Below are 17,512 nucleotides of genomic sequence, written 5' to 3' on the forward strand. Positions count from 1 at the left end.
CCTCCTCCTCCAGACCCCACCCCACCCCATCAGTGGTTGCTTCACTGATCAGAGACGGAACTTGGTTCTCCTCAATCGGGAAGGTGTTGGTGTTTCCCAGGCCCCAAGGACTCTCAGAATGACAGCTCAGACAGAAGCGAGAGTCTGGTTCCCTATAGGGAAGACCAGCCGTGACGGCCAGTGCAGGGTTGTCTGGGGACAGAGGCCCTTGTCCAGTGTCAGGGACATTCAGCTCCTCCCAGGCCCCAGCCTCAGGGCCAGAGTGGACCATCCGCTCAGGCAGTGCACATGCAGGGGGAGCCAAGTGGAGAGTAGGCAGGGAACGTTTGTCCTTTGGGTTTATAGAGGGGTGACCCAAGGCACACGTTGTCACAGAAGGAGAATTCATCCTCATTTGTGGAGTCACTGCATTTGCAAAGCAGCTCATCTTGTCTGCTCTCTTGAGTCCCAGGCAGTAAGAAAAACAAAACCCCAAATCTCACCAAGTGTGGATATCCACTGTCCCTCCAGACAGGGGTGAAAATGAAGGATTCTGTATGATTGTGAAATGGGCCCATCCTGCTGTGACCTTATAAGGAGGACTATCTGGGGAAGGTGTCTCCCGTCCAATCGCAGGGGACCTCCTGAGTCATCAGCCACAACAGTGAGAGCCAAAGCCACAGGCACAGAGGGAGTCATGGCCAGGTGTCCTGTGGTTTAGTTTCAAAGCAATTTTTCTTGTTTTATTCCCGTAAGAACCCCAATCGCTAAAACCACAGAACTAAAAGAGATCATGTTCACTTAGAGCCATTTTTCCCCCCATTTTGGTAATTGTCTTCTCCCCATCGACAGGAATAAGCTTTGTACTTGCACTGGAAAATACAAGGGACTTTATGTTAACAGGGAAAATACGTTCCTCTGCAGGGGGTGGTCCCCGCGTCAGTGGCGTGCTTGCGAACAGCGTCTTCCTTCCGTTTCCTCCTCTAGTTTGGTGGCGGGGGGTGGGGGGGGCTGCTGGGCACGTGCTTCTGTGTGGCCCAGGGTTGTGGGAAAGACCCTGAGCGAGATGCACCCAGGCCCCTGGGAACCCCTCACTCCTTTGTCTTCTTGTCGCCGCTTCCTTCCTGAGGAGGGCATTTACTAAATCATCGTGAGGTGCATAAAATTATGGTCTCAGGTTAAAATGTAAGCAATGCACCACCTCACACCCATTCCGATGGCTACTATTAAACAGAAAAAAAAGAAAACAGAAAATAACAAGTGTTGGAGAGAACATGAAGACAGATGTTGGTACCCTGTGCCCTGTTGGTGGGAATGTAAAGTGGTGCAGCCACTGTGGAAATCAGTATGCCTCGAAAAATTAAACATAAAATCACTTTATGATCCAGTGATTTCATTTCTGGGTATGGACCCAAAAGAACTGAAAGCAATTTCTCACAGACATATTTGTACACCCACGTTCATAGCAGCATTACTCATAGTAGTTAAAGCGTGAAAGCAGCCCAAGTGTCTTGGGCTGGATGAGTGGACACACAAAGTGTGGTATATACCCACAGTGGAATATTACTCAGTCTTGAGGAGGAAGGAAATTCTGACACAGGATACAAGATGGATGAACCTCAAAGACATTGCGCTAAGTGAAATGAGCCAGGCACGAAAGGACAAGTATTGTCTGATTCCACTTATACAAGGTACTTAGTCAAGTTCATAGCGACAGGAAGTAGAAGGGTGGGTTCCGGGGCTTGGGGGAGAGGGATCGGGGACTTAGTGTTTAATTGGCATGGAGCTTTAGTTTTACAAGAGGAAAAGTTCTGGAGGTGGTGGGTGGTGATGAATGCACGATGACATGAATGTATTTAATACCAATGAACGGTACACTTAAACGTGGTTAAGATGCTAAATAAAAGAAACCGGAAAATAAAACACTTTGGGAAAAAATGTGAACTTGACACTAATATTGAGCACCATGCTGGAACAGAAAGCTGTGTTTGTTTGTTAGTTTGCAGGTGGCAGGGTTGTCACTAAAGCCCAGCCCCTCCCAAAGTCTCCCTCTGCACCTTGCTCCCCCGGGTGCGCAGTGGGTGCCCGTCTGCTACTTTATGCTGATAAGTGTCTTTGCAGGAGAACCCGGTGTTGCCATCACTCTTCCACGTGACTCCCCCCAATCCCTTCCTCCCAGGCGACACTTTTGCCCTTTGCTGCCTTTCAGTTACTTCCTGCCGAGGTATGAACTAGTAAAATATTTGAGACTTAACAGGGGTAACTTAACAGACAGATTGTCCCAAGAGAAGGCGTGAAGATACAGAACCCTAGAGTGAGCAGTGATGGGATGCTGAGAGCAGGGCTTGGCATGGGCTGTGCCCCAGCCTGTGAAATCACACCCTTGAGCCACCCCCATGGCTTCCAGAGACAGGGCCAAGCCTGACTCCGCCCTTGGAGGAATTGGGCTGGTCGGTTTCATGGGAGAAAGTAGCTCTTGTCTGAAGCACCTGTGCAGCTGCCGTGGGTGGGCGAAGGCAGAGTTACTGGCTACAGAGCACCTAGGACTCAGGTTCTTGGAAATGAGTGATGGGCCTGCAGGGTTTGGCTCAACACTTCAAACCCCCAGCCCAGAGATGAGCCCGGTGAAAGGGGAGGTCGATGTGCTGGCTGTACCGTTTCCTCGGGGAAGCTGATGGCTTGGCCTGTGTGCTCCTTGTTCCCTGAAGGTCTGTGTGGTTTCCTCGTCCCGGCCGCAGTCTCCTGACCAGCTCTTCTCCAGGCAAGCGAGTGACACCTCCGTCTCCCCCAGGACCTCGGACAGCAGTGTGGCACCTGTGGCTGATTTCGATTATCCCCCAGAATCCTCCTCCTGCCTGGACAACTCTGCGGCCAAGCACAAGCTCCTGGTCAAGCCCCGCAACCAGCGGTGCAGCAAAATGCGGCGCCTGTCCTCGGTAACCGGGCAGGGGCAGGGTGGGCGGGCCGCCCTGGTCCCGTGAAGCCAAAGCACTGCACGAGCGAGTTCTCAGCTCCCAGAGGGACAAGCTGATGACTGCCTGGGCAGCATGCCAAAGAGGGGTCTGTCCTTACAGGGGCAGCACCCGTGTGCTGCTAAGTAGGTCCTCGCCCCAGGTAGTGTCCACTCTAGCTGTTCAGTTTCTCCTTTGGTCATTCACGCGTTTGTTCATCCATTCATGCATTCAACTAACATCCACGACACGTCAGCTCTGTGACTAGCGTTGCTCCAGGGCTAGAAGTACAGTCTTCTCACGGAAGACTGGCAATAAACAAGTGAGCACCTCCATTTACAAAGGTCACGTCCGTGTATAGCCAGTGCCATGGAGGAAGTGCCCATGGTGATGGGCAGGTGGGCTGCTTTCCACAGGACGTTCATGGGGAGCTTCTTTGGGGAGGACCTCGGAACGCATGCCCCAAGGGCTGAGCAGGAGGTATCCTGAGCAGGGGACACAGCCGGTCCCAAGGCCTGGGGTGGGAGACAGCTTGGTGAGTGCCAGAAGCAGAAGGGAGGCCAAAGCGTGTTGAGTGAGGATGGAAGGAGGTGGGCAGGGCCCAGCTGTGCCAGGCCTGCAGTGTGGACATCACACTGAAGACAGTGGGAAGGCAGGGGACCCAAGGCACAGAGCAGGTTCTTGGTAAGTGTTGCAGAATGAAGACCGAATGAATGAATGAATGAGTGCTTAGGCGGGGAGGGGCATATCTGATTTAGGTTGAAACCATGAGCACCCCCAGCTCCTGCGGCATGGTCACGGTCCCACGGTCCTCGCGGGGGGCGGGGCAGGGACCAGGGGCTCGAGGTCCATGTAGGGTTGTCACCTTCTCCGCTGCCCAGTGGTGCCTGCAATGCCTCATCCCCAGAGGAGCCGAGAAGCGGGGTGTGGGGTCCGCCTGGCCACAGAGAATGACGGGGCTGAGAAAGAGATGCTCATAGACCAACATCCCCTCCCTCCTTCCCTCGAGACAAGATCGTGGGGTGTTGATAAGGTACCCTGGACCAGCTCAGCACTTCAGCTGGAGGCAGTGGGCTGGGGCCTCTCGGGGATGTCAGGGACTCCCTGGAGAGAGTGGCTTTTCTTCTGGGCATGTGGAAGGCGCTTTTTAACCTCATGCCAGCAAAGTCGACTTTTGAGGGGACTAATGCTGGGGAAAGAAGGAGGCTGTGTGACCTTCAGGCTAATGTGCTCTCATGGAAACTGGGGACCTGGGTACTTGGGCAAATGCTTATCTGTCCAGTGCCTTCACAGTTAAAGGCTCAGTACTGTGGAGACTTGCAAGGCCTGGTAACTCTGACCTGCCTGTCCTCGTGTTGAGTGTAGCCACAGGACAAGGGCAAAGCCGGCTCCCTGTGGCCCCCAAGTCTGGGCTTTCTTCCCATGGGGATGCCTTCTGCCCCGGAAGGGTGTGTGTAACCAGCCATCACCTGGCCAGGATGGCCGCGGGAAGCCCATCTCATACTCCCAGTGGAAATGCAGCATTCCTTCCTGCTGCCCCCTGGGCAGAGCTGTACCTCTTTCTTTACTTTTGAACTTGACTTAGCTCTTGAAGCCCATGTTATAGAATAAGAGGAAATCTGCTTTAGGCAGTCTGGGTAAACACAGTCATTCCTTGATTTAAACTCTGTCCTTTGCACATCTTCCCCCCTTTCTGGGTCGGGCGCAGGCATGGATACATTATGTTTTTGGAGGTGTCCGTATTTTCCTGAATGCACAGAGGTGTCTGGCCGGTGGTCACCAGTGTCACTGTTGGGTCCTACGTTGGAGGCCTCTGTCCTTCAGTGTCTGCAGCCTCCTTTGCCCTTTGATCATGAGGTCCCTTCTCCTAACCATGAGGACCTTCCTCTGGGGACCACATGCTTTCAGATGTTCCTATTCTGCTCCAAGGGTGGGGAAGAGCTGCCACGCTGCCCCCTCTGCTGCCCTCCTGACCCTGGGGACTTCTGGAGGTTCCCTGTCCCTTTGGGCTTCACTGGACAGCGAGGTCCAAGTTTCCCCTGCTTCTCTGATCTCCGGTAACATTTGGGGTTTCTTTCTCCATCACCCACTCTGTCGCGCCCACCCCCCGCAGACTCAGGCATCTTCAGTTTCCACTTCAGTCTCTTCTGCTGCTGCCCAAGCTCTTTCGTCCATTGGGCAGAAGAGCTGTCCACGCCCGGCCAGGCATCCTCTGCCATCAGTGGGGTAAACTCTCTACTCCACATCATGTAGGCTCTCAATCTTTTGGAGCACTGGGGAAAAAAGGGGCTTTTCTTAACCTTAAAAAATCCCATCTTGCACAGGAAAACGAACAAACAAAAAACCTTGGCTGTCAAGATTGTGATCCTTATTACAAGTTTGAAAAACATATTCAAGACTGCATTTGGTTGGATCCATCTGCCCCCACCAAAGCAGGGGCTGTGGAAGAGGAACACACGAAAGACCAACATAGTTTTTGGTTGTCTCAGCATGTTTGTTACCCTGCTGCTCAGAACCGTGCCCCGTGCATGGCTCTGGTGCAGTAGAAGTGGAATGCCCGTAAATGTTTATACTGACATCTCACCACGCCAGCTGGGCCTCATCCCAACCCAGGCAGTGCCAGGAGAGGGAATATTATTAACTCTGTTCTGTCGGGAGCAGCGTGATTAGATGACTAGCCCGAGGTCGCCTGGCTGGCAGAGCTGCCAACAAGTCCCGGGTGTCAGAAACAGATGCTTCCTCTCCACACCGGCACTGCCCGTCGTGCCCATGCTCTGCCCATAGATGATGTGCATGCCGCCCAAAGACACTTTCTTTCTGGCGAGAGGAGGTAGATGAGCAGGCAGCCATGATAGAATCTCCATCTGGGTGCGGGCTGAGCAATGGGTCCCCTGCTTCCGATTCCTCGGGAGGGTTCCGGGGGGTGAAGCTGCTCTGAGGGCCCAGAGTGGGAGGCAAGGTGTGGGTGGTGGAGGTGGAGTGGGTATCCGCATCCTTCCTGCTGTCCTGGCCAGAGAGCCCAGGCTTGGGTAGGAGCCGCTTTGTTCCCTGCAAAGCCTCTGCTCAGCATCGGGGGCCACCCTCTGGAGTGCACGCTCCGTGCCAGCCTTCCTTCTGCTTGGCCTCCCACCATAACCCCTCGGAGCTGCCAGTGGCTCAGCTGGATGTGCTCAAGCCAGGCCTGCTCCTCAGCTTTATGTTGACTTAATGTGGGTTCCAATAGTTTAAAAACATGAGCCACCATCCTAAAAGGGTTTCCACATCAAGGGTTTCCCGTAGTAACAAAAGGCCAGTAACACCTTAGGAACCTGCAGCTTTTGAAAGTTCTTCTGGGGATTTCACATCTTCCCCTTTTGAAATCCAGAGGAATAGGGTTGTGCATCTTGGCAAAGCTAGCTTAGGTGTCGTCACAAACATCCCAATTATCTTGTGTTAGCAAGCAGATACCAGCTGGAAAATGTTAAAATAACAACAACAACAAAAACCTATTGCAAACACTCCCCTGGGTGTTTGCTAAAAAGAAGGAAGGAGGGCACTGCCCTTGTGCAGCAGCCTGGGTGACTCTGTAAAGTCTAAAGACAGGTCTAAAATCAGGAACTTTTAAAAAACACCAGCCTCAATGCCCTCAGCCTTTCGGTCATTTTCACATTTGCTTGTGAATGATTCATGACTACCTTGATCTCCTTTCCTTCCTAAGAGAGCAAGAACTGACTTTGTGGTTGGTAGGGAGGAAGTGGACTAAATCTAGATTCCAGAGACTTTTCGGAAGAAAAATAGCACGAGGCCGTGACTTACTGCCAAGCCAGGCAAGGCTTCCTATAGGAGTGGAATCAGAGATTGCTCTGGGGGTGCTAGTGGAGCCCTGGAGGTGTGGGGTGGAGGGCAGCCGGCCAGTCACTCAGGCCCAGAGTCTGGCACATAAAATGGCAGGGGCTTGGCTTGACCTGAGCAGGGAGTGGGAGAAACCATTTAAAACGGCAGAATAGATTGTCTATTTTATGTATAGTAGTGTGTGTATGTTAATCCCAGCCTCCTAATTTATCCCTCCCCCCACCTGAGAATCTGAAAAAGAATAGATATATGTATAACTAAATCACTTTGCTGTACACCTGAAACTCACACAACATTGTAAATCAACTACATTCCAGCATAAAATAAAAATTTTAAAAAGACAAAACGGCAGAATATAAGACTTCAAATTTTGCTGAAAAGTTTGGGCTTTATCCTGTCACCTATGGTTTGCTGTTGACCATGTTGGACATGATAGGAATCATCTTTTAGGCAAACCAGCCTGCCTTTGCTATGAGGGTGCATCCCTGGAGAGAGAAGGAATTGACAGGGGACACCGGCTCTGAGGCAGCACAGGGGGTCAGAGAGGGCAACAGCTTTGCCCCTGGGCCACCTATTAGCTCAGCCTTGGCCAAGGCACGGACCTCTCTGAGTTCCCAGTTCTCCAAATGCAAGGAGGAAATAATAATCCTTTCCTCACTGGAGCTAATCAGGGAGTTAGTGAGATAACCGTGTCGAGCACAGAGCGTGGCAGACCTCGCTGTTGCTGGTCCCCTTCCCTTTGCTTCACTCTGTAGAGCAGTGTCCACTGGTTTCTAGCTTGGCCTCGGGAGCCTCAGGCAACATTTATTTTAACATTTATTTTAACTGTTTAACTGAGGCATAACGGCCTCAGTTCTGCTGAAAGCTGAACTTGGGAGGCAAGATTCCAAACAGACCAGTAAGGGAGGATTAAGAAAAGACAGCTGTGTGTGAATGTCCACTTGAGTGCCAGCTTTAGAGACATTCTGCTTCCCTTAAACCTAATTAAACCTTGAACAAAATGGGGAGGCCATAGGCTTTCTGGTTTTTTTTTTCGTTTTTAAATTTATTTTTTCATTTCATTTAATTTTTTTGGGGGGGGCTGCATTGTGTCTTTGCTTGCACCCAGTTTTTCTCTAGTTGCTGAGAGCGGGGGCTACTCTATTCGTCCTAATGATGCTGTCTTTTGCCCACTTTATTTCTCTTAGAGAGCCCAGTCCGAATCCCTGAGCGATCTGACGTGTACCCCAGAGGAGGAGGAATACGACGAGAAGCCGCTACCCAAAGTCAGCACGGAGGAGAAGCCCAGTTCTGGGCAGCAGGAGGGGGGACAGGACAGAGGCGCCGAGCCTGGGGGGCAGGCGACCATGCTGCCACCTGCGGGGCTCCGTGCGCGGCGGGCGCGCCTGCAGCACTGCCCAGCGTTCACCGCCAGCACCGAGGAGGAGAACCCCCCGGGGGAGAACCCCTCCAGCCGTCTGGCCACCCCGGAGGTCATGGAGGTCACAGAGCCCGTGTGGAGCCCAGCCCCCCGCTCGGAGTCCCCGTCTTGGCCAGAAGGCTCTCCGCACCGTCACCCTAATCCCGACAGCGAAAGCCCGAGGGAGGCACTGTCCCTGGAAACCCGGTGTCCCCCCGGCGGGGACACCGCGGACGAGGTGGTTTGTGCTTCGGAAGACGTCGAGGGTCGGTTATCTCCCTGCAATCCCGAGGGGGACACGACCCCTCCCGAGCCCGGCCCCATAGCCACCCCGGAGACGCCCTCTGGTCCAGACGGGCCAGACCACACCGGCCCGAAGGAGGTGCGGCTGACCCTGGACGCGCCGTGTCCCGAGGGCGCAGGGCCAGAAGCCCCCGCCCCCAGCCCGCCGGCCCCCAAGAGCTGCTTGAAGCACAAGGCCTCGGCCGCGACAGCGAACGCGAGCCTCGGCGCGGCCCCCTCACCGCCTGCCTCCGAGTCGCCTGCAGAGGAGCCCGCACCCCGATCCCTGGACCAGGAGGCGGCGCCCCCGGAGCCCCCCAGGGCCGAGCGGGAGGGGTCCCCCACGGAGGCGGCGGCGCCGGAGCGCAAGATGGAGCGAGGAGGCCGCGAGGCGCGGGCCGCCAAAAAGTTCTCGGTGTCGTCGGGCCGCGAGTGGCCGCGCGCGGGGGGCCGCCTGCTGGAGCCCCGAGGCCCCGCCGTCCGGCTGCCGCTTCTCAGGAGCGGTCCGGCCTGGAAGAGCGAGGCCGCCCTCGAGGACCTCCCGGCGCCCGCCGAGCCCCAGGCCCCGAAGCCCGGCCCTCGGAAGCCGCCCGCCCCGGCCGAGCGCGGCTCTCCGGACGCGGCCACCGCGGACCCCGGCCCAGCCGCCCGGGAGAGGCCCGCGGGCGGGGACGGAAGCCCCTTCCCCGTCAAGCTCCGCTCCACGTCTCTGTCCTTCAAACACAGAGAAGCGCCCTGCCCGGAGGGGAGGGGAATCAAGAGGTACAGCGCGGAGGTCAGGCTGGAGAAAGGAGGGCTGACCTTGCTCTCCAGGAACGACAAGGGTCCGCCCGGGACGGGCCCGGCCGCCCGAGGCGCCAGGTCTCCCAACGAGCCGGGGAAGGCGAAGACTCGGTCCGCCGAGCTGCTCAGCTCCAAGCCGCCCCTGCCCAGGAAGCCGCTGCTGCAGGCCCTCACCCTCCCCCAGCTGCCCGCACCCCCCGACGCCAGCCCCCGGGACCCCGAGAAGGTAGGGCCGCCTGCCGACCCCAGGAAGGAGAGCCAGGCGGCGGAGAGGAAGTCGCCCCACAGGGCAGCTGGTAAGAGGCCCGCGTGGAGCAGCCTGGGGAGGGTGTTTGCGAAGGGTCAGGGCCATGGGGAAGTCAGGTCAGTTGGAATGTCTTGCTGGACGTCTGCAAGGTATTGATATATAAATGCATTGGGTAAAAACCTTGCCGGGGAACTGGAGGAAAAGTCAAAATTCCTGTTGGTACCACCAACATGTTTGATCAAGAGTTAGGAATAGAGACTGGGGAAGGGAAACAAATATCAGGGTTTTGTGTAAGTTCTGAGAAGTCAGGAAAATGTAGAAACTCGTTTTGCAGCGTCTTCCGGGAGGAGCTGGGCCCCTCAGTGGATCACTGAGATGCTTCTTCCTCCAGAGGGGTATCCCTCCTGGGCAATGTGTGCTCTCACGGGTGGAGGCCCTCCTGGGGCCTCACCTGGTTCTTGGTTATAAATGAAGCATCTGGCTCCACTGTCACTTAGCGTCATTCCGACCTTTCCCCCAAAGGAAGACTTTCATCCTGTTTAATAATAATCAGGCTCACAGGGCCCAGCCTCACACAGGAAGAGTCCCATCTATTGGAGTCACGAGTCTTCGTAAAATCTGAGTTCTTCATCAGGTGGGCCTGAACTGTCCCAAAAGGGAGATGGTGTTAAGATTGGGGCAGAATGTAAGTATCTTGTAAAGCAACTGTCTTTTAAAATGAGTAGAGACAAAATAGATGACCTTTCTCTGTCTTTGACATTTGTCACTTTATATAGTGTTTCAGATGGAATCTGTTGGAAACGGGTATTTTCAGTGGTGCTAAAGAATCTCCCGTTTCTGGTTTCTTTTATTGATGGAAATCAGTGTACCAAAAATGGAACTAGACATGCAAGTCGTGTGTGTGTGTGTGTGTGTGTGTGTGTGTGTGTGTGTGTGATGGGAGCACTAAGAAGAAATTTTCCATGGCAGATTTTATAAAACAACACAACTTTCAGGATATTTTAAGTGGCTGCTCTAAGTTCAGGACTCTGTTTAATCACTGAATTGTGGAACAGAGAGGAAATAGAACCCAGTTCTCTTAGGGACCCCCCACCTTAAAAGGAGGATGAAGGGCACACACAAAGACAGGTTTAAAGACATTCTAGTCTTTTGTGTCTTCTTCCTAGGAAGTTAGTAAAAGTGCAGTGTATAAAGGGCTCTAAATTCTTAAGGCGATACCCAAAGATGCAGGCGATTCCAGGGAGGAGTTTCGGGAAAACGCCCCCAGAAGAGCCGGCATGTGCAGCCTTCCTGATCCAGGCCCCTTGGCTCCGCTGTGATTTGCTGTTGCTGCTGCTGCTACATTAGGATAATCAGTGAGGGAACTTTGGGGGAGGTTCAAGCTGTAGCTGATTATCCACTCTGCAAATTTCCAGGTTATTGAAGCTATTATAGAGGGATTCAAAAAGCCATTGAAATAGCCAGGGCGGAGGAGGGTGCAGATAAAACCCCGACATCAGCACCATCCACCTTCGTGGGCTAGAACTGAAGATGTCTCTCGCAGGCTTGCTGAATGAAGAGAACTTAAAGACAGGATACTCAGATTCATGGTCAGATCTGGAAAAGAAGCTTCAGAGGGCGATGCTTGACAGATTGATAATTTATAACTTCCTCAGCTTAAGCTGTGAGAGTCAGGCTTTGTTCACTGTCAACTGGCTGGAATGGTCTGTAGTTAGAGAGCTTCTGTTTTTTCTTTTGATTTGTAAAATACAATATAATATTTATTAACGGCTTTGCTTAAATAGAAGAGATTTGTGTTGTCCGACTAGCTTTATTAGCACTCCCTAAGCCACAGAAGTAACTGACTCAGATGAATTCTGGAGTGGAAGAATCTAGGTTGCTTTAGGGGGCAAGGGTAATGATTTTCATTTCGATGCAAAGAGAGGAGATAATTCTTACATTCTGTTGGGAACCGACCCTCCCAGGGTGGATGGTATTTGAGGGACGGGAGCCAGGCAGGCTGGGGCTGCTGTCTGGTGCCCCCTGGGACCGTGGGGTCTGGGGGCTGTCTCCTGCAGGCCAGAGCGGAATCTCAGAGCCCCAGGCTCCCAGAGCCCATCAGTGAAGCAGCCTCCACCCCTTCCCCAGACCCTGGGTCTGCTTGTGGTTCAATTCGTTATTATTTCTGCTCTCGTCCTCATGGCTCCCAAATTATAGCAGCTGAAGGCAATTAAATTCATATAAAACATACAGATAATAAAATGTTGTAATAACAGTATTACCCAGTTTTCCAGGAAGGCCTAATTATTGCTGTTTATTATCTCGTGGTGGCAGGTGCTTTTACCCAGAGCTCCCAGATGGGCTGCCATCTCCCCTGCCCCCCTTCCAGGGGTGAGCACCATAAAGCTGGGTTATGGAGGTGTCCCAGATGGGCACAGTGCCATCTCGGGGACTCCAGCTACTCTGTCCCAGCACTCCTGCTGCTTCCCCCACCTGCCCCCTACACCCTGTCTTCCTTCCTTGAAGATGGAGAGACCCCGGGGGTGTGGGATTCGGGGAGGATAAGGTGGTTGTTGGCAATAAACAGAGGAGCCCAGCTTGCCGACCGGGCTGAGCCTCACAGGGCACCTTGGGGTGGTCGCTGTGAACCCAGTACATTTGTGCTCGTTGCCGCAAAGGAGACCAACCAGTCTGCTCACTTGCCGTAGGAGGTGAATGGCCCTGGCTTATCAGCCCTGTTCATGTGCGCAGACACTCCCCATCCTCCTGTTGGGCCAATCCGTCCCAGTCTAAATCACCAGTCTGGAAGCAGCTTCCTGCGCACAGGATTAGAACTGGAACAGGAAAAATGGTGAAATACACAAAACATAGAGAAAAAAGTAGTCGTCCGTAGGTCCACTCTCTGGATGTTATCCCTGTTGGCCTTCCTTCTAGTCTCGTGTGTGTGTGTGTGTGTGTGTGTGTGTGTTTTATTTGCTATGTAGTGGTGGACACTTGTTGGCTATTTTGGAGAGAAGCTGGACAAAGCGCTGTTCTCACCAGGGGCCGCATTTGATAACCAGCCTCTGCCCCTAGTCCATGCTTGTTCCCTCCAGACCGGGCTGGTGACAGTGGCACACCAGGTCCTGGAGCCAGTCCCCACTCATCCGTGCATATTCGTTCTTTCAACAAACATTGATGTACTCCTGCCACGCGCACTGCACTGTGCTGGCCCCAAAAGGTGGTCAGGAAGAGCACGCCAGCCTCGCTGTCCGGGAGCTTAGGGGCCTGGGGAGGCAGGTGGTGGCGACTGTAGGTAGATGCCCATCTTTCTTTGGATGGCAGGGAGATTTTCTGGAGGAAATGAGCTCAAAAAGACTGTCACCGTCTCTAACGACAAAGTTATTTCAGTGTATTCAAGTTCATTTGAGTAGAATACAAGGAGTTTGGTGGGATTTTGTGTTGGTTGTTTTTTTTTTTTGTATAAAAAAATATATATATATACAGGTCTTTTATTCTTAAAGAAAAGCAACTTTGTTCACACCTGCCTTTCTTTTTAGCCTTATCCGTACCCTCATGGTCCCTTCCTGGCAAGTGTGGTCCACACCCTGGGCCTCCATTTCCCCGCCTTCCCTGTGCTCCTCAGACCGTGTACATCCGCTCATCCTTGCTGGCCTCCCAGTGGGATCACTCTCCTCGGCTAGGACACCCCCGTAGCAGAGCCCGTAGTGAAGCCACACTCCCTCAACAGTCATGCTGGTGGTCCTACAGGTTCCCTTCCCTCAGCACTCTGCCCCTCAGGTGGTCCTGGTCATAAGAGTGCAGAGCAATGCAGAGGCTGAATCCCGGCTTTCTAGCCAGAGAATCTTGGGGTGTGAAGAACCACAGAAGGGAGACACCTGAGAAGGGTCCTTCACATACAGGTATGAAATCCTGGGCTTGGCCCTGAGATGCACCTGCAGATCAGCACAGAAGAACCTTTGAGAATTTTAACAGGACCAAGTCTCAACATAATACTCAAAATGTTTAGGATACAAACCAAAATTATTCAACCTACAGAGTACCATGAAAACCAAAAAAATTCTCAAAGAAAGAGGCAATCAACAAGCATCAACCCTGAGATGATCCAAAGGTTGGAATTATTAGAGAAAGATGTTAAAGCAACTGTTATACCATGGTTCCAAGATGTAAGGATGAGCACTCTTGAAACAAATGGAAAGATTCTCTGTAAACAAATAGAAGCTATTTTTTTTTTTAAAGTGGATTTTTTTTTTAATTAATTAATTTTATTTTTGGCTGTGTTGGGTCTTCGTTTCTGTGCGAGGGCTTTCTCTAGTTGCGGCAAGCGGGGGCCACTCTTCATCGCAGTGCGCGGGCCTCTCACTGTCGCGGCCTCTCTTGTTACGGAGCACAGGCTCCAGACGCGCAGGCTCAGTAGTTATGGCTCACGGGCCTAGTTGCTCCGCGGCACGTGGGATCTTCCCAGACCAGAGCTCGAACCCGTGTCCCCTGCATTGGCAGGCAGATTCTCAACCACTGCGCCACCAGGGAAGCCCGAAGCTATTTTAAAAAGCCAAAGAGAAATTTTAGAACAGGAAAATATGATAACAGAAATTAAAAATTCATTGGAAGAGTTCACTAGGAGAATGGAGGTGTTAGAAGAAAGGGTCAGTGAACTTAAAGATAGATCGATAGAAAACATCCTGAACACAAAGAGAAAAAAAGATTTTTAAAAAAGCCTTGGGGGCCAGAGCAACAATATTAAAAAGTCTAACACTCATGTCATAGGAGTCCAAGAGAAGAGGAGAAACAGATTTGAATAGAAAAAAATATCTGAAGAAATAATGACTGAAAACTTCCTACATTTTGGAAAAACAAATTTACAGATCCACGGAGCTCAGGCAAATTACTTTTGCACCCTTGTAGAAAATGTGGCCATATCGTTTGGTTTTACTTCACCTTTTCAACAAATGGTTGTGGAGCATGTGAACATCCATATGCAAAAACGTGAACTTTGACCAAAGTCTCACATCATATACAAAAATTAACTCAAAGGATTCACTGACTTGCAAGTAAAATGAGGGGACCTCCCTGTGGCTAAGACTCTGTGGCTAAGACTCTGTGCTCCCAATGCAGGGGGCCTGGGTTCAATCTCTGGTCAGGAAACTAGATCCCACATGCTGCAGCTAAGACCCAGTGCAGCCAAATAAATAAATAAATATATTTTTTAAAAAGGTAAAATGAAACTATAAAACTTGTAGGAACTTAGGAAAAAAATTTTGGAGCATAGGACTAGGCAAAGAGTTCTTAGACTTGACATCAAAGCATAATCCATGAAAGGAAAAATTGATGAATTGGACTTAAGAATTTAAAACTTTTGCTCTGCCAAAGACCCCATTAAGAGGATGAAAAGACAAGCTACGCGTTATGAGAAAATACCTGCAAGCCGTATATCCAGTGAAGGACTGATATCTAAAATATATAAAGTAGTCTCAAAACTCAACAGTACAAAACCAAAAATACATTAGAAAATGGGCGAAAGGTATGAATAGATATTTCACCAGAGAGAATATACAGATGGCAGATAAGCACATGAAAGATACTCATCATCATTAACCATTAGAGAAACACCAGTAAAAACCCATAATGAGATACCATCACACGCATGTTAGAATGGCTAAAATTAAAAATGCTGATAATACCATGTGCCCAGGGGGTTGCGGGACAACTGGAATTCTCACGCATCGCTAGTGGAAATGCACAACAGTACAGTCACTTTGTTTTTGTTTTTTGTTTTTATTATTATTTATTTATTTATTTGGCTGTGCCAGGTCTTATTGCGGCCAGCAGGCTCCTTAATTGGGGCACGCGAACTCTTAGTTGTGGCATGCGTGTGGGATCTAGTTCCCTGACCAGGGATCAAACCCGGGCCCCCTGCATTGGGAGCGTGGAGGCTTAGCCACTGGACCACCAGGGAAGTCCCTGGTACAGTCACTTTGGAAAACAATTTGGCAGCTTCTTACAAAATTAAAAGTACACTTACCTTACAGCCCACCAATCCCACTTCTAGGTATTTATCCTAGATAAAGGAAAACTTAGGTTACACAAAAGCCTGAACACAAATGTTTATAGCAGCATTATTCATAATCATCAAAAACTAGACACAACCCAAATATCCCTCAACTGGCCAGTGGATAAACAACCCACACAATGGAATATTAGTCAGCAGTAAAAAGGAATGAACTGTTGACACACACGATAACGGATGGATCTTAAATGCATATGCCAAGTGAAAGTAGCCAGTCTCAAAAGATTATCAACTGTAGGATTCCATTTATATGATGTCTGAAAGAGGCAACAATACAGAGACAGAGCAGATCAGCAGATGTCAGGGTTTGGGAGTAGAGGTGGGGTCTGACTACAAAGGGGTAGTACCAGGGAATTTTGTGGGGTGTTGATATTGTTCTGCAGCCCATTTGTGATGGTTGTTAGAAGAATCTAAGCATGTGTTCAAACTCAGAACTGTACGACAGAAAAGATGAATTTCACTATACGTAAATTTTAAAATAATCTTTTAAGTGGCACAAAAAATAAGTAGTAGCCTCCTTTCCACCCACCTCTGAACCTCTAATCGCCCACACACACACACACACACACACACACACACACACACACACACACTCACACAGAAGGAACCACACTAACAGATTCATCCCAGCTCTTTTCCCATGGCCATTGCGGTCATAGCTACATCAATGTTGATATATAGGCACAGCAGTCCTTTTTTAAAAATCACAGAAATGCATGTTGGCTTGCAATTAGATGTTTTCAGTCTACAATAAAGACTGGACGGACTTCCCTGGTGGTGCAGTGGTTGAGAATCTGCCTGCCAATGCAGGGGACACGGGTTCGAGCCCTGGTCTGGGAAGATCCCACATGCCGCGGAGCAACTAGGCCCGTGAGCCACAACTACTGAGCCTGCGTGTCTGGAGCCTGTGCTCCACAACGGGAGAGGCCGCAACAGTGAGAGGCCCGTGCACCGTGATGAAGAGTGGCCCCCACTTGCCGCAACTGGGGAAAGCCCTCGCACAGAAGCGAAGACCCAACACAGCCAAAAATAAATAAATTAATTAATAAATAAATTAAAAAAAAAAAAAAGACTGGGCATCTTTTCTGATGAGAATGAGCCACTTGTCCTCATTCTTTTTAAGGGCTACAGAGTACATGTACCATATTTTATTTAGCCATTCCCCTACTGAAGGGAGTTCCAATTGTTTTGAGGTTTTTTTCCCTTTTGCTAACAGTGGTGCAGTCACCCTCCGTGTTCGTTTTAGCTTTGTGTATTCACACAGTTGTTTCTCCAGGCTAGATTCTTTTTTGTCTTCTTCTTTTTTTTTCTTTTTTGACTGCGCTCTGTGGCTTATGGGAGCTTAGTTCCCCGACCAAGGATTGTACCCCGGCTCTTGGCAGTGAAAGTGTGGAGTCCCAACCACTGGATGGCCAGGGAATTCCATATCTAGGCTAGATTCTTAAAAGTGGGTTTTCTGGCTCACAGAGCTTGTGAAGTTTTAATTTAATAGACAACTTCAAATGATCCTCCGTAAAGGTTGTACCAGTTTACACTTCTAAGAGCAGAATAGAGGCTATTTCTCCACCCCCTCATCAGCACTAGGTGTTATCAGTCTATTTTTAATTTCTTTTTTCTCAATCTGATGGTTGAAGAATGTCAGTCGTGTTTTACACCTTGGTCAGCAGGTCCTGGTCATCCTAATGTGACATGTCTTTATCCTCGCCCCCTGCACCCAGGTCAGCCCTCAGCAACCTTTAACCTGACACCTGCAGCACCTCCTCCCCCCAGCTCTCCTCTCACCCTCTCTTCCCAAGTCGTGGGTCTAACCGCGGAGCTTTCCTCTTTAAAACGTCCCGATGCCTTCCCATTATATTTAGAATAAAATTCAAAGTCCTGCGTGAGGCATTTAAGGCTTCTTAGATTCTGGCCAAAATCAACATTTCTGCCTTCCCAAATTCATCTGCCACTCCTTCCCTCCCTCTGATATCTCCAGCCCCACCCCTGCCACCAGG

At 50.8% G+C, this 17,512-nt stretch overlaps 1 protein-coding gene and 1 long non-coding RNA gene across 9 annotated transcripts in view; one reads left to right on the forward strand and one right to left on the reverse strand.

Moving 5' to 3' along the window:
* LOC309611586 overlaps positions 1–17,512 on the reverse strand; it is a 512,787-nt gene that overhangs the window by 364,768 nt on the left and 130,507 nt on the right. The gene's annotated exons all lie outside the window — the stretch shown is intronic.
* Positions 1–17,512, forward strand: part of CRACDL (CRACD like) — a 125,972-nt gene that overhangs the window by 95,916 nt on the left and 12,544 nt on the right. For 7 of the 8 annotated variants that reach the window (XR_014234588.1, XM_082356146.1, XM_082356147.1 and 4 more), the window contains 2 exons: positions 2,688–2,915; positions 7,949–9,521. Coding sequence is in view for 7 of the 8 variants with exons in the window: in XM_082356146.1 (XP_082212272.1) it covers positions 2,688–2,915; positions 7,949–9,521 (1,801 nt within the window). In the remaining variant the exon portion in view is untranslated. The remainder of the gene's footprint in view (positions 1–2,687; positions 2,916–7,948; positions 9,522–17,512) is intronic. The other variant, XM_082356145.1, reaches the window with a different exon arrangement.

This window comes from Balaenoptera borealis, assembly GCF_965194805.1.
Source record: "Balaenoptera borealis genome assembly, chromosome: 15".
Lineage (NCBI taxonomy): Eukaryota > Metazoa > Chordata > Mammalia > Artiodactyla > Balaenopteridae > Balaenoptera > Balaenoptera borealis.